The sequence below is a fragment of the Epinephelus lanceolatus genome, chromosome 5 (genome assembly GCF_041903045.1).
Source record: "Epinephelus lanceolatus isolate andai-2023 chromosome 5, ASM4190304v1, whole genome shotgun sequence".
Classification (NCBI taxonomy): Eukaryota; Metazoa; Chordata; class Actinopteri; order Perciformes; family Serranidae; genus Epinephelus; species Epinephelus lanceolatus.
In genome coordinates this window covers 16489306-16505915 of record NC_135738.1, presented here as the reverse complement: position 1 = coordinate 16505915, position 16610 = coordinate 16489306, and the positions used below count along the sequence as shown (strand labels likewise).

At 40.2% G+C, this 16610-nt stretch overlaps 2 protein-coding genes across 3 annotated transcripts; one reads left to right on the top strand and one right to left on the bottom strand.

The window, feature by feature from the left end:
• Nucleotides 1-81: 81 nt before the first annotated feature.
• On the bottom strand, nt 82-14948 carry LOC117262269 (interleukin-17 receptor A). 2 transcript variants are annotated; one of them, XM_078167772.1, is made up of 12 exons: nt 14809-14948; nt 7620-7681; nt 7487-7508; nt 6793-6936; nt 6511-6635; nt 6303-6423; nt 5567-5614; nt 5314-5468; nt 4430-4504; nt 4263-4332; nt 2814-2909; nt 82-2730 (listed from the first exon to the last, which is right to left on the bottom strand). In XM_078167772.1, the coding sequence occupies exons 4-12, from the start codon at nt 6848-6850 to the stop codon at nt 1712-1714; spliced, it is 1767 nt and encodes a 588-aa protein (XP_078023898.1). In that variant the 5' UTR covers nt 6851-6936; nt 7487-7508; nt 7620-7681; nt 14809-14948; the 3' UTR covers nt 82-1711. The 2 variants fall into 2 exon arrangements, with proteins under 2 accessions (XP_078023898.1, XP_033491001.2); XM_033635110.2 differs by lacking the exon at nt 14809-14948 and having other exon boundaries at nt 7620-7842.
• On the top strand, nt 14219-16508 carry LOC117262273 (troponin I, slow skeletal muscle-like). The gene is made up of 6 exons (XM_033635116.2): nt 14219-14343; nt 14457-14588; nt 14665-14754; nt 14847-15017; nt 15706-15796; nt 15894-16508. The coding sequence occupies exons 2-5, from the start codon at nt 14484-14486 to the stop codon at nt 15790-15792; spliced, it is 453 nt and encodes a 150-aa protein (XP_033491007.2). The 5' UTR covers nt 14219-14343; nt 14457-14483; the 3' UTR covers nt 15793-15796; nt 15894-16508.
• The last annotated feature ends 102 nt before the right edge of the window (nt 16509-16610 follow it).

Here is a 16610-nt window from a genome sequence, read left to right as displayed (position 1 = left end):
GAAAGCATCAACCGCAGATCTACCTGAACCAGTGATTCCCAACCTTTTCACTAAAGGGACCCCTTGTCTATTATTGAGTTAACTGATGACCCCTGACTGAGTGACAGCACAGAAAAACTGATAAATTGTACAATAAACCCAAATAGGAAATGTAATAACTGCAGGAAATTTTATTATAATTAGCAATTTTGGATGAATTTTGAGCAGATCACTTCCTGTGAATAGTACATCAGGGATGAGTTTCCTTGATATTATTTGGACCTTTAATTTTTTTACATACCTAATAGGCTTCTTTTTTGACAAATCCAGTGTTTTCTTCTCACTGAAGCTTGACCATTGTCCCATCAACTCTTTGATTGTTTTCACTGCTGTTAAAGAGGGGGTAATCTCTCAAGACAGATTCTGCAATTTACATTGTCGAGTAAAGGAAGAAAAAAAAATCCTTTTTTTTTTTTTTTTAACCGATGGATTTCCAGATTGAGCAGAGGGTGAAAGCTCTGTGAATATAGCTTGTGTTCAGGTCTTTACTGTTCCCTTATCCATATTAAGATTATTTTAAGTTTATATCTTAAATAAGAGATATAGGGCTACTGTTTATTTTCTCAAAGTTTTTTTAAGCCCAGTTTAGACCAATGATTCCCAACAAGACAAAACCGTTTTAGAACATTGCAGAGAAAAGTTGCAGCAGTGTGAACTGGCCGCTCTGAGCTTGACTCAAGCCAGCAGATTATGTCATCTGCAACTCAGCTGGTATAACTGCTGGTGGCTGGATTTAGAATGTTTAGCACTTCACCTGTTTCTACAGCCAGTCAGCTTGTAGTGAAGTCTGCTGGTCAAGTCGAAATGACAGCAGACAGCGTGTTCGCTTGCTGTGGCAGGTGCTCCGGTGTCGGACGGTGGGGTGCTGCTCGCTGTATGTGCTCATGCCCCCCCCCCCCCACCCCCCACAAACTTTTTGACTGATTAATTGGCGCTGCTTACTTATATTATTGTGGCGTGTCTATTATGAATACAGGCCATCTGATGCTTGTTTTGTTTGTTTTTCGCCGTTTCACCACTACTACAAATGCAACTGTAGCCAGAATCTCACTATCACTATCCTCATTCATATTTTAAGAAGCTACAAATTATATTCAGCCACAAAATAAGCCTGAAAAGCTGAAAAACGGAGCGACAGTACATTGAGTTGTTGCATAGAGACAATACACTGTCTCATCTAGTTGCACTGGTGTGAACCTGCAGATTTTTAGAACAGTGCAGAATGGCGCATTGCAAGTAGCTGCCTGTTTCAACTCATCTAGTCACGAATATTTGGTCTGAACTGGGCTTTACAGTACACTCCTTAAAATCAAGAATATTTGGGGGGTCAGGACCCTCAGGTTGGGAGTGGTATATTAAGAATTTGTCTCCTGAGTGAATGGATATTTAACATTAATGCAACATGCAAAAATACTGCAGAACTGATATTAAAACTAGTTGATACATGGAAGATAAAATAAAAACTATTAAAGAAACAACAAATGTGTCCAAAACGTCCACATATTTCTTTTTTTTTTAAGTTCACATTGAAATCTGGTAACTGGTTAGAGACGTTACACAGATTTATCCGAGATCTTCTACATCCATAGGCCACATATCAGCTGATGACTTGTTCCAATATGATTTTAATATCTGCTTGTATCCACTAATGATTTCTGTCAGCAGATTTGTCTTAAAAGGTGGAGCACGAATCACATCGGCTTTTGACAGTTTCATAAAAATGAAGATCTTCACAGATGTCTAAAAATGCAATTACATCAAACTGCATGTTTTCAGTATTAAAGCGGGAGACCTCAGCCGTTGTGCACATTTGAAACTCTTCAGCCACGTTCTGTCCTGTTCTATCTGCTGTGTAATCATTTTCTTGTGTTGTTACGTGACTGGTGACTATGGTTGAGGCAGGTCCACGATATGCAGTAAGGTTTGTGGTTGTTTTTGTATTGTCACAGATTTCAGCTGAGTTTTCTTCAGCCTTCAACTCTGAGCTTTCCAGTAATTCATCTTCAAACCACTGTGGATGCTCCAGCTGGTATGCCTGAAAAGCCTCTATGGCGTCCCGCAGGGCTCTACCTGAGGGACAGTGACAATACTCGCCCTCTGAAAACCCTTTAATGTGATTCACTCTGCCGGGTTCGTGTTTCTCAGTGTCCAGGATTCGGAAAAAGAGCTCCTCAAACTGTTTCATCAGCTTGTATCGTACAGTGATGTTGAAAGGTGAAGGAACATCTTCTTCAGAACAAACGTCATCAAAGTAAGCCACAATGTATTTCTCAAACGACGTCGATCGAATAAAATGGGGGACCACGAGGCTGAGGGCTGGACTGAGCATGTCGCCTACAGGTGAGCGGGCGTCCTCTCTTAGAAAAACCTGTTTGTCACCACACATGGCTCTCCATTTAGCTTGTACTCCCCGTGAGCACAGGATTAGTATCTTATCTGAAGAGCTTTCCATTTGTTCTCTGTGCCAGTCCAACCACTGGATGCTTCCCAAAACTCCCAGTCTTGTAGAGTCCAGCAGATCCAGGACCACTTCAGTGCCACATTTGTTTGAGAGGAAGGCACAAAGCTTGAGGATGATGTTTTTGTATAAAGGGTGGTCGAGAGAGTAAATGATGAGAACTCTTCTTCTCTCTTGCACTTGAAAACCTTGTGGTTGTTGTTTGGCAGCAGATGACGTTGTGTTTACAGGATCTGAGAGGAGGGTGAAGTCCATTGATTAATTATCAATTCAGACTGTTTTCTATCCAATACTGTGCATTTATAGAAAGGCAAACCTTTATGAAAGGCTCTCCACAGTAAATAACCAAGAAATACACCAATGATGAGCAGCTCCACGGTTGCCTTTATAGCCCAAGTCCGTGGTTGATAATCTAAAACAAATAAATACACACGATTAGATTAATACTTCTACAAATGCAAAAAGTGAATTCAAATATTATCATGCCAGTGATTCCCAGCCTGGGGGGGCTGACTGTATCGGCACCTTCATCCTACCTGAACTGTAGTCTAGTGACACTGATTGGGAGTGGTTTGTGTGTGCAGTGGTGTTGTGGGTGGAGGGAATTCACTTACTATGAGCCAATAGCTGTGGGGCAGTTCTGATCGAAGACAGGTGTGATTTAGGTGCTTCACTTCCTGGGGTATTTCAAGGCTATTCAAGAGAAGGCTGAGACACGGGGTCAAACATGGGGGGATTGCACATGCGCAGTGTAACTTGAGCTGCGATGCTGGAGGGGGACAGCAGGGGCGTTAGATAAAAAGCGCAGGATCCACTCAGGCGATCAAGGAGTGCGCTTGGTGCGGTCTGCTTGGACTTTTGGATGGCGGCTGCCTGAAGTTGTCCGAATTGCATCTCTGTCATTCTCACCCACAACGCAGGCCACCAGTGACAGTCCAGTAATAAGCTGTGAAAATGACATGCATGCACATCCCCTTTATTCCGCGGTCTCACACCATCTACTGAGCCTTTGAGGAAGTGCAGACCAGATTTTACTGCGCATGTGCAATCCCCCCATCATCATGCGTGAACGTAACTGACGGGGTGACGGAGTGAGTGGTATCCCAATTCCTAGGGAAAGATTTCAACCCCTACCTCTTGCTGCTTCATTTCGAGGGCCAAGGGGTAGTGGGCAATGGCTAGTCCCTACCCCTAGCCTACCAAAGGGCTAAGGGGTAGTGGACAAGGGGGGGTACTGGGATGGGCCAAAGTCTGAAAAGTCTGAAATCAAGGTTTGCAAGTTAGACAGTGTGTGGGCGTCTAGTCTACAAGTTTTATTCTTCTCGTCCCTCTCCTGCGCACCTGTTTGAAAATAGATGTACGAAGTATTCCTTAGTTTTGCAGTCTGAAGTCAGCTATCACGTAATGGTTACGTGACAATGAAGGACAACTACAGAATCAATCAATGTGTGGCAAAAGTGGATCTTGGCCTGCTCTATTCAGTGTTTTTATCGATGTGAATGACCTGGTCTGTTGGTTTTGGAGAGGAAGAGACCTCTGCAGACAATTCAGCTTCTGCTAGGAACCTCCTGAACCTCCCTGAAGTCTAAGCTGGATGCAATCAGCAATCCCTACCACTAGATGCCACTAAATACGACCCACTGCACCTTTAAAAGGGTCACAAGCCAAAAAGATTGGGAACCACTGACTTACTCTACACACCATATCGTTGTTGAAAACCTATCACAGTGTATATATATATTTATATTTAAAAAATCATACTTACACGGGCATAAATCGATTGATTCCTCGAGGCGCCGACAGTCATTCTTGCATCGAATAAAAAATGGCTGAATCTTAAAAACAAGGAAAGCTTTTGATGTTATATCTCAACATGTAAGTTAACTTTATCAACTGTTGGGAGTGGGACATTAAATAAAAAACTGAACTCACTGTTAACAACATTTTACACTGTGAGATCTGCCATGAACCAAACTCAAATGTCACATTCAGCAATGCTGTGTTTCCCTGTGGAGGAAGGAAATGACAACATTATCATGTGTGCATTTTATAATAATTCATCCTAAACAAGCAGTGAATCATATGCTGTTGGGAATAGAATGATTTTATGTGTTTTACTATAAGTTGTGTTTCACTATATAAGTTTTAGATGTGTGAACAATGAGAATACTGAGATGATTTCAGCTGATCTGAATGTGTTTGCTTTGCAGAAGTGGAGAAGTACAGGAGAGGAAGAGACATGAAGTCTGAGGAGCACATACCGCAATGCTTAGATAATTAGTTTCATATATGGTAAAAAGAACAGAAAGTGATATACAGATAGTAAGGTACAGCACGTGTAGGGAGTTGTGTTGTTCTCTTGTCTTTCAAAACAGGAACCACGCCCCCACCGCCAGCAGGAAGGAGTCAGATTAACATGAGGCAGGGGCGTGGTGTGGTGAAGGAGGAAATGGAACTGCCAATGAGAAGAGGACAGCGCCTTGCGTGCACAATGACACTCTGTTACGCTCAAATATACTGGGTCAGGGAAAGGACAGGAGGTCAGACTTCGTGAACTGACACACCTTTGTTGTTCGTCAGGGACGTGAAGTTGAGACCCAGAGCTCTGTAATTTTATTCCTTTACTGCTTAATAAACTATATTAACTGAGACCGAATATCTTCTCCTATTGCTTCATTAAAGAACACGCAGGACTGAGCTCACACATAGCACATTGGAGAGTAGGATGAGACTCTTAGTCCAACAATGCGTAGTTATTCTACCATCATCATCATCATCATCATTGATCGTATAAATGACAAATTCAGTGTAATTACCTTTGAGACATTCTTTGAGGAATGGAAACCATGACTCTGGAGGGAGACTCTGTATCTCTCTGAATACTCTGCAGCCTCAAAACCCACAAAAATGGAAAATGTTTTACGTTCCTTCAGAGACACATCAGTGGTCAGGTGGTGATCCCATACACTACCTGAAATATCAAAACAAGCAGAGCACAATGTCGACATAGTCCTGGATCTCCCACAGTTGACCATTAAAACTCTTGAGATGTAAAGAATGTATATTTACCATTTTCCAGACATATTACGGCATTTTGGATTCTTCTGTCTCCACATCCTGGCCATGAGAGTAAATATTATAAGAAGATGATTAGAGCTGTAACGTTTGTTATGTACTGCATTTACGAGTACCAGATAACTCACTGAATTGTGGTTATCATTCTGAACATTTGAGGGTGCTTTTAGATGCAAAAAGAGAGACAATCAGTTCAGTCAGGACCACTTTAGTCAAAGAAAACTTAATTTCCATTTGCAGTATTATATTTGGCAGCATGGCTCTGTTCTGGGGCCTCTCTGCCTTTCCTAGGCCTACACAGAAAAACTTCCACGAGCCTACATGGAAAGCCTGAGGCAGGGAGAGCAGCAGCAAAGACCCCCTGGAACAGAACAGCAGCATCAATGACAAAGTCAGACACAGCATGAAAAGGAGGAGCTGGGGTGGAGGAAGGTTGCAAAGCAGCTTGCAGAGGAAGTAGCAACAGTAGGCAGGCCAGAGCAGTTTAAATAGGGCGCCTTGAATGAGATTCGCCAATTGGTTGCATGGAAAGGAATCATGTGATCTATCAGCTGACTCCCTTCAATCAATCAGTTGTTCCATCAGTTGATTGGCTGTTTGAGATCACGCTGCTTCTTCTCTTCATCACTATAATCAATATAACTTATATATAGCTTAAATACTTATATAACTTATAATAAATGGCTCCCTGGTTTTACATGCAAATCCCAGGGATGTGGAGGTAACTCACCTGGGATGGTAATTTGCTTTCTTATTACATAGTCTCCAACGTCAGGTTCTGGCAGATTAATAACGGACACCATGTATGTATGCTCAGGCTCCACTATGACTCCATTCAAGGAAAACGTCCACTGATAAAGAAAAACAAGTCTGTAACGTCCATACTGTTCGCCACTGTTACAATAATAGTTAAATAAACAGGTGTGTTACAGTCTTACCTGCTCATGTTTTGGATTCTGCTGTTGGTTTGAGTTGAGTTTGTAAGAAAACTGCACACACATACATTGATATGTACTTTCATCCCTAATATTTATCTCTGATCCACAAAGAGCTTTCACACTTCCTGTGAATAGAAGATCATGCGTATTTTATATGAATGTTTCTCTGACATCTTTGATGAAAGACTGGTTGGTGTACAATTTGCATTTGATGCATTTTAAAATGTGAGCTACAATAAACAATACTGTACTTTTAAAATACATAATCCTAGCATTACTTACCATCTGGTTTTATTTTCCATGTAACACTCAAAACAGGAACAGGCCCATGTTCGTCCATCCAGACTCCCACATGCTCAGGACCCCATTCTGGGTCGACAGGAGCATGTTGTCTGGGTGCGACCGGGCGTTTGTCTGAGCAGTTATCTGACATTTGGTAAAAGTGTATAAGTTATAATGTGAACTATGGAACACTATGGATCTAACATGTACAACAAATCACCATAATCCAGAAGCAGTAAAAACATAGCAGCAACCAGTCTTTTCTGGCCTCAGAGGAGAAACAGGACATGTTTCTGACTTCAGCCTCAGCTTTTTAAGATGATCAACCTGAGGTTTAAAAGACAGGAAGCCAAATACCGAGATATTTGTAACAAGTGACAACCTCTAACTTCTTTCTCTGAGCAGTAATAACATCAGGAGTTTTCACAAATTGTGTGCCCCTAATGTCAATTTTCCCATGGTATTGAAAATGGTATCTACTGTAATATTGACATTTTAAAGGTACTGTATTGAAGTTAAACATTCCAGTATCATGACAACGATAGTGTGTGAGCAAATAAATGTCAAATTAAAATGTCATATCCTGCACAAATCATTCCACCGTGCTAAGAATGAGACAAAATCTATGCTTGAGTATATAAACTGAGTTAGTGTTTGAACTTTATTCTACTGACTTGACAAATAAGATACTTACTAATTTTACAGTTGTCAAGACCCTGAAAAAAAAAACAACAGAAGAATGGAGTGACTTGATGAGTCTACGACTGTAAATTCAAATTTGTCTTCTTTTATAAGAGTGCTTGTTTTGTAACAGATTAAATCCTCACCAGCTGATTGCAGTCCAGACGCTTGTCCAGAGTCCTAAGAGAAGACGACACTGATAGTCCAGCTGTCAAACAAAAACAAAACAAGGGAACATGGATCATTCTGCTGTAGCTCCACAACACAGGTTGAAAAGCATGAATAAATGAGAACAATAATCAACTCCAGTTAGAAGATGGTTCAGTGTTTTGTTTGAACAAATGCAGAAAAGGTTCACTGTGATCTGATGTGAACCAGAGTGTTTCATATTTATCAGGCACTGACATCTGAATACGCAGAAAGGATGCTCTTATCAAATGTGGTTTCTAGTTTCCACTCCTCTGCAGAGCGCTGCATGGGCTGCAGATACTGCTGTTTTAATCTGCAATTTTCTGCAGAACCACGTGAGAACTAGAGGGTAGTTTTTCCTCTTTATTGCTGTTTGTAGGTCTGTGGATTGATGCAAACTGCAAACCAGTATGTCAAAACATCAAACAGTCACTAGGGGGCAGCAGGGGCCAAATTAATAAGAGTGAAATGTCCAGTTCACACAGTTTAAATTTGGGTGGCTGGAAACAGTTTTACAGTAAAATACTGTACAAGAAATTTGTCATATTATAAAGTGAAAGTTGATGAACCAAGTCAGAATTTGTTTACATGTCTAAACTACTTTTGGTAGGTATTTTTAGCTTTATTAGTCAGCCATCAGTAGAAAGGTAACAGGATATGAGGGGAGAGACAAACATGCAACAAAGGTCCCTTGTTGGACTTGAAACTAAGACTTTGTGATTACAAAATCATTGTCTTAAATGTCCATAGGCCACTGGGACAACCCTTAAACCCCCTTTTAACATCCCATCTGACCTCTCATAACCCCCCAGGCATCAACACCTAAATATACAGACACCAGAACATCTTGGTCCAGAGGATCAACACATGAGGGCCCGGGATTACGACCACTAAACCTTCCACTATTCACTGCTTGGTTACCAGGGATTATATTCTATAGGACAAAAAAGTGGCTGTGGTTATGTGTTAATTCCTGTTGCTACATCTACTTCTGAACACTGAGCTTCTGTATCACCTTACGTAACTCTAAGATAGACAGACATGTGCCACTTAAATCTGACCAGAATAGACTGTAGAGGCTGTGTTTGATCTCTGCTCTGTGGGTGAGTGGTGTCATGGGAATTGTGATTCAGTCACCATGGTGGCACCTTGATCCAAACATAAAAATACACCTTTATATACCACAGCTACTGTCAATCATGATGTGATCTGTTCAGTACTAAGCATTTATCAGCAGTAGACGAACAACTCAAATGGTTTATAACACACTGTAATGTAGCTGTGATCAGATATAAGAACTTTTTTTTTTTTTAAAACTCCTACTGATGAGGCATCCATGACTGGTGAAATTCCTACATGCTTGAAATGTGCTTATGTGTCGCTTTCTTTTTATTTATGCTTTTAATGTTTTGTTTATAACATCAACATGCAGAGTTCTTGCCTAAAATTTCTGCTTGAGGGACAAACAAAGTACTTCTGAACTGAACCGGGAAAAAAGTAAACATAATATAACACAGGGGTCCTCAAACTTTTCAATGCCAAGGCCCCTGTAATAGCATTATCTTAGGGCCGAAGCCCTTCTTTTGCAAAATGTCCTTAAAAACCACTTGAAAATACTAAAAAGGAGAAAACAAAACAACAACAAAAATAAATAAAAATAAAAAACACCAGCAACAAAAAAACCCAACTTCTTATTATATTTCCTTACCTTTATTAATTAATGTAATAAGAATTATCATTTGTATAAATGCATAATCTTGCATATCTTGCTATACAATGACGAAAACTCTGTCTGTCTGTGTGTCTGTTCCACGTTTTTCTCCTCACTGACTTGGTCAATCCATGTGAAATTTGGCACAGTGGTAGAGGGTCATGGGAGGATGCAAAAGAAGCAGTATTACATCAATTGGCCAAAGGGGGGCGCTACAGCAACCGATTGAAATTGCAAACTTTAAATGGGCATATCTCATGCCCCGTATGTCGTAGAGACATGAAACTTTGCACAGAGATGCCTCTCTTCATGACTCGAGAACCCATAACTTCCGATTATACAGATTTTCCTCCATTTTGCATTTTTTTGAAAAACACTTAAAATCGATCTCTTCCTAGGAAGTTTGAGCGATCTGCATGAAACTCTGAAGTTCCCTCTTGGCAAAAGTTGAAAACTTACTAAAACTGAGCTTCTATATGGCAATGACTTTAACTATCTGCCTTTCAACGTGCTACCTCAACTACTAATGTACAGTTTTAGCCCACTAACTATCCCACTATAGGCAATGGTACTACTGTACTTTCAATAAAGCAATCGTACTATCAAATTCACAAAAACTCTGTCTGAATACATTGCTCTTCTTAATGGGTTCAGTTGACTATTTAATCTGCAATTTCCTATGACCTGTATCCCAAACACACACCATGTGAAACTGTACGTGGGCAACTGTGCACTCAGTGGGTATGGACTAGTAATAATAGTAATAATAATAAAAATTCCTTGTATTTCAATAGGGTCATCACGCCACATAGTGCTCAGGCCCCAACAATAATAACAACAACAACAATGATAATAATAATAATAATAATAATAATAATAATAATAAATGATTATCATTTATGATTATTATTATTATTATTATTATTATTATTTGCTGAGGCCCCACTTTGAAGATCACTGATTTAACATACTAGTAATAAAATACAACAAATTGCCTTCATAGAGTTTAAACAGCCTGGGATTTGCACCCATTTCTTTACAGGTAATTAATGTTTTATAAGACACTGTTAGCACTTGTTTATGTGTGTAATCATGTCATATGTTATACCGTCTTATTAAGCATTGGTTAACTGTTTATATGACAGTTTCAGATGCATCATAGGAGGAGTTTCAATCGTTGACAAATACAAAAAAAAATAAAGCTTTTTTGTATTTGCTAACAACTACATTACAGTGTATCGCTTTAGCAACTGAATCCCGGCCCCAGGGTTCATAGTAGGCTAGTGGCTAACAGCAGTGTGGGGTCTAATCCGTGTAACTGCAGCAACAAAAGTTTGCTGATCCAGCTGGGACTCGGTGCAGTTGAGAGGAAAGTTCAGGATCAGACCCCTGGTGCTTGGTATTACTGCGGCTAAATATGAGCTGTTACAGGGAGTGAAGTGAAGGTCTGTCTCCGCCGAACCTCCACTGCAAAATGTGTACAAGAGAAACACATCATGTGAGGACTCTGTTGTGGTGTATGCCGGTTATCTGTTGATGTTAACGTACGCCATTTCATAATGTTAGCACACTGTTAACGTTGATCTAATGAGAGGAAAGGCACGGGAATGCACATAATGTCAAAAAATCGTCCTTAGACCTTTACATAGTCAGTCTATGGGCTGTTATAGGCAACTGAGAAAGTCGGGGAAGGCCTCAGTTTCAAACTTACATTACAACCTGGTCTCCCACTGGCAATAAAAAATGATTAATACATGTACAAGGTAACATGCAGTACCTTTAATTGATCCCGTTCTTTGGTTTTTGACCAAAAACCTGCAAAACAAAGGGCATTTCCATCCCTCCACCTATTAACTCTTTAAAACCTGACTTTAAAGGGCACCTTTAAAACAACCAGTCATTGATGTTAGTCTCTGCCAGTACACCCCATGACGCATACTCAAAAAGCAGACATGCTCAGGGCGCCTGATATCTGCAGAGCGGATAAGTCAGCTGTCAGTTAGGTGAGGGACGTGTGAGGTGTGCCCTTCTGCATTGCAATCACATGAGACAAATAGGTCACGGGTTGAGGGCAAATTAAAGAGGGTTGCGCTGTGGCTGCAGCGATTGTCAGGTGGACAGGGGGTCTATTTTAGCGAGCCATTCACATGAGACTTTGAATACATAAATCTTTGACTAATAATCATGAAGTGCTTTTTGTTTTCCTGACTCACTACTGTCACTGCCCTCTCTGATTTCCTTTCACCTTCAAGGTAAGTTTCATATAATCAACCAACGCTATTTACCACAAGAAGATAAAAGTCAGTCAGATTTATTATAGTCATTAAAGGGCGCTCTTTAATCTGACATCGCAAGAATAACTTCTTGTCCTCCTGCAATTTAAGTCTCCACAGCGATGTGTTTGTTTAGGTAAAGCTGAGTCTGGCTTTAATGTAGGAAGTAATGAAGACGGTCTATCGGCACTCCCTTGATACATTTACCATGGCTGGTATTTATATGAGGGAATTCCTGCTATGTGGCTACTTTTGTCAAGGTCTTAAAGTAACTTCTTGAGCGTGGCTCTCCAGCTCTGACTTCTACGACACCTCAAGCTTCTCAAAGATCTTTTGATCCTCTGAGTGAAGAAATGTAACCCGAGGCTTGAACTGCCTGCCAAAGTATCGGTGGCTGGTAAGAGGACTCTTGACCCCTCGATGCGGCCGAAAAGCTGGTGTGATAAGTGATGATGACTCGCTCGTATGAACTGGCGACCTCCTGGGTGCAGGGAGGCTGTGGGCTTCATAAAACCGCCTGCTGCTTGGCTTGTTACCTTGACATCCGCACCCTGTCAGGCTGGCTTTATCTAAATTGGATATATTACTGTGTCGTGTCAGAGGTATTGACCTCACCTATATCTGTGTATTGGTTTATAATGCTGTGGTTAAATTAACTAAAAATAGGATGTATTGTACTTGAAAAGTCAATGCTGCAAAGAGAAGGTCAAAGAAAGAGAGAGGAAGGAACAGGGGAAGAGATGTGGAAAACGAGATCTTCCAAAATATAAAATAAGCCATGTTGTCAATCCTGGAAGATTATGATTGATAATGTTTTAAAATGTATTTATTTTTCTAATTCTAATTACCCTAACATATTCAACAGGTTTGGTGTTGTCTCTTGGCTGCCAAATCTTTCTGTGGCACCATCAAGGCCACAACAGCTGCAGAAACACACCAAAGCATGGTGGCAATGTGGCTAAATATAGCTGCATAACAGGGTCCTCATTATAACAACAGAAAGGATTATCTGGTTCTGAGGGAATACTGACTCGTATCTAAAATGCCCCTGAGGACAATAAAAACTAGTAAACTGTTTACTGGATGAATTAATCTGTCACATTAACTGTAGACAATACTACTGAGACTTAAGTAAACAATCATTTTGATTATTAGTACTATGTCTAGTCTGATAAACTATGAGAAGTGTTAAAAACACATGCAATGAACTTTCTTTCTGCTCCAAAGGTACCGAAAACTGCAGACATGTCTGAGGGGTGAGTATTATCTTATAAATGGAGACACAACTTTATACGCTATTTGCATATCGAATAATAACACATCTTTATATCTTCTGTCTTCTTTTCTGTCACATGTTGATGAAGACCGGTGAGTTGATTTCTTTTCTTGTCTTTAAAGATGCTATTGAGACCATTAGCCACTAGATGTCGCACTTCCCCTTAAATTGCATGGTTGCCACTTCGTTGCACAGCCTGCATATTTCATGGTTGTGTGGAGAGACACTTAGGCAGACTCAGTTTTGTCAAGTGATTAATCTTTTGTGGTAATGAATTTACTTTAATCTAATCTGCCTTCTCTTAAAATATTCTAACTTTATGGTTTTATTAGAATATGGGTAGCTAACTCTAGCTAGCCTAAAAAGTTCCACCCTTATTGGTTATATGTCTCATCATATTTGGGAGGGAGAAAGGCCACTGATTTAAACCATAGGCAAGGAAAGAAAAGTACCAGCCCACAGTAACTTTGCAGTGACAGCACAGAGTGCTCCAGGGATGATGTTTTCTGTAAGCTGACGCAGAAGTTGGCGTCCCCCTGGTTCCCTTGTCAAACAACCTATAGGGTTTTTCCATTGGATTTTGGATTATTGCATAAAATAAGCTCTGTAGCAACCAAAGGTTACGATACTTACACATTTTGTTCTGCAAGATAATCATTATAAATGAACACCACTTGCTTAAATGCAATCGCCAGAAGTAAAAAGCTAACGCTAATCTATACATTAGCTACACCACGGTTGGATGACTTAACATCCATTCAGCATGTTCAGTGTGATGACATTATGTTGTCTCATTTAGCCACTTGTTAGCGACCCCTTTTTTAAGACACATAAATATAAAAAAAAAACATAAGTGGTGTGTTTACTGACATATTTTATGTTGTAGAGCAAAATCTCTGATGCCTGTGTTAACCATAGACCTTATTTCAGGCATCAAACCTATTCAGAAAACATTGTTGACTTCAAGACTAGGAAATCAGGAGTGCTAAAATGCTAACTCATGTCTAGGTTTTAGGACTTATTCCTGGGGCAATCCATGAGCTCTGCAGCAGGGACAAAGTCTGCACACACACAGTTACATGACATGTTATCTGATGACTATAATGGATTTACCGACAGCACTGAACCATTTCAGTGTTGGTGTAAGTCTGGTGTACGTTTACCTTGTGCTATCCAGGGCATACTTTGAACTGACCCCTCCGCCCACAACTTGCAACTACAAAGACTTTTAATCGCTGACGATACGGACATACCACGTGAAACCCAAGTCAATATATTTTTGGCTCACGAGCCTTGTAAGATATATTGATTCAATCACATTTAAAAAGTTATGCTAATGACTCAATTTGATATACAATGTATTCTTATCCTTCACACAGAGGAAGCCAAAATATTCAGCAACACGCCGGCTGCATTTGAAGGTAGGTCTCACAGACCTTTAGGCCACATGTGAACAGTATTTAACAGTATGCCACACACTCTAAGAATGCCTCAGTTTTCATCTAGGGCTTATTGACGCCTTACTATCTTACAGTCCAAACTGCTGAAGAAGGCAGCTTCTATGCTCGTGGCTGAACGTGAACAGAGGAAACAGGAGAAGGAGAAAGTTGTGAACGAGAGCTTCCCTCCTCTGAAGTTGTCAGGTCTGTCAGTCCAGGAACTCCAGGTACCGACACAGCAAATCATGCCTATTCAATCAGTATGATTTTACATCATCTTGACTGTTTCCTTTCTCTTCACAGGATCTTTGCAAAGAACTACATAAAAAAATTGATGTTGTCGATGAAGCTCGTTATGATCTGGAGGTTAAGGTGTCCAGAAATGAGACAGAGGTACAGTTAAACTGAATCAGGAGCTCACAAATAATATCTCAGACATTCACTGACCTGTCAGGATGTTGACACGTGTGATGTTTGTTGCACAGATCCAGACACTGAATCAGAAGATCATTGGGCTGAAGGGGGCGAGGAGGCCCAGCTTAAAGAGGGTGAAGAAAACTACAGACGACATGCTGGGCGCATGCACCGACAACTCCAAACTCATGAAGGCTGATTTCAAGGCCAACCTGAAGACAGTGAAGAAGGAGGAAGAAAAGGTAAAGCTGGGGGCTGAGACAATCATCCACAAAATAAGAAAGTGCATCAAAGGGACAATCTAGATTTATAAATCTAGATTGTTTTGGTGTGAGTTGCTGAGTGTTGGAGATATCGGCTGTAGAGATGTCTGTATTCTCTTGAATATAATGGAACTAGATGGCACTCGGCTTGTGTTGCTCAAAGCACCAAAAGATAGATTTGAAAAACTCAACAGCAATGTCTCTTTTCAGAAATAATGTCCTGGTTATTCAAGATAATCCACAGAGCTTGTTGTGAGCAGTTTCATCTAGGAACTACTTTCCATCTACCAAACTACACCCACCAACTGTTTCACCACACAGAAGGAGGTGTGCATCTACTGCTAAGCTAGCTAACATTGTGGCTCACCCAAGGAGGACGCTGTTTATGTTTACATCTCACACTGACACAGGCCTCTTGTCCACGAGAAGTTGCACTCTTCCTTCTGCGCAATGATACAGTTGGCAGGTTAGTTCGGTGGATATTATCATTGAGAGAACGCAGACATCTCTACGGCTGATATCTCTAACACTTGGCAACTCGAACCAAAACAATCTAGACTGATAAATAGTTCTACATTTAAGAGAAAAAATATGTATGTTTGTTTTTTTATTCTGGGGTGAACTGTCCTTTAAAAAGTAGATTACAAACAATCTTTTATCTTTGCAGAGGGAAGAAGTGACTGACTGGCGTAAGAATGTGGAGGCCATGTCGGGTATGGAGGGCAGAAAGAAGCTGTTCAATGCTGGACAATAAAAAGGTGCTACACTAGCAACACATCATCTTGCCTAAAGTAAACCTTACAATGTTCAAGTTTTTTTTTCAAAATTAAATCCCTTTGTTTGTCTTTATTTCAGAATCATCATCCAAATTCAAGAAGGAGTTTCTAAAGCTAGTTTTGTATAGACTGAGGCAGAGATTAAATTAATGCACCATTTAGATTATGCCGTGTTAAAATAGTTTTAACCTTGATTTAATGTAAACATGTATGTAAAATATACTACTGAATGCCACGGAAGAGAGGGTGTAGGTTTCATTTCAACATTGGGGGGACACACATATGAAATGGGAGGTTTTAGGGGGCTCTGCAAAAGAAAAATTTGAGCATCAAGCACTTAATTTCCCACATTCTAGTGAATTTTTATGCACAAATCTGTGCCTTTTCTGCATTAATTTATAATGTAAATGTCTTTGTCAAAATAAAAGTCCCCTGATACTGCATTTTTATATTGGGGGGTTGAGGGAGATGTGTCTCCTGCACCCACCTCCTGAAATCTGCAGCTATGCATGAATTTACTAAAATAAATTGTGTAGTATACAGTACACTTTGTATACTGAGACTGTGCTAAAGAAGGGCTTATTAAGCTTTATGAGTTTGTCTTTTAAAGTGCTGTATTTGTATTACACAGATGATGGCGCTGCTTCACTATCTGTAATACATGTGATGCTGATTAAACAACTTTACTGATTGGCTTCTTTGGTTTACTCAGATTAATGGATTTATTTTTATTCTATTTAATAATTACCTTAATCACTACCTGTCACCCCCTGCTCTTGGTGTAGAGCAATGGGAG

What these genes read in the sequence shown, in the direction of transcription:
- LOC117262273 (XM_033635116.2), top strand. Translation starts at nt 14,484, where the DNA reads ATGCTCGTGGCTGAACGTGAACAGAGGAAACAGGAGAAGGAGAAAGTT. An exon ending in TGTCCAGAAATGAGACAGAG is followed by an intron (nt 14,755 to 14,846) that starts GTACAGTTAAAC and finishes TTTGTTGCACAG; the next exon opens with ATCCAGACACTGAATCAGAA. An exon ending in TGAAGAAGGAGGAAGAAAAG is followed by an intron (nt 15,018 to 15,705) that starts GTAAAGCTGGGG and finishes TTATCTTTGCAG; the next exon opens with AGGGAAGAAGTGACTGACTG.
- LOC117262269 (XM_033635110.2), bottom strand. Translation starts at nt 7,718, where the DNA reads ATGATCCATGTTCCCTTGTTTTGTTTTTGTTTGACAGCTGGACTATCA. An exon ending in TCTTGACAACTGTAAAATTA is followed by an intron (nt 6,937 to 7,486) that starts GTAAGTATCTTA and finishes ACCAAATGTCAG; the next exon opens with ATAACTGCTCAGACAAACGC. An exon ending in AAAGCAAATTACCATCCCAG is followed by an intron (nt 5,615 to 6,302) that starts GTGAGTTACCTC and finishes TCTCATGGCCAG; the next exon opens with GATGTGGAGACAGAAGAATC.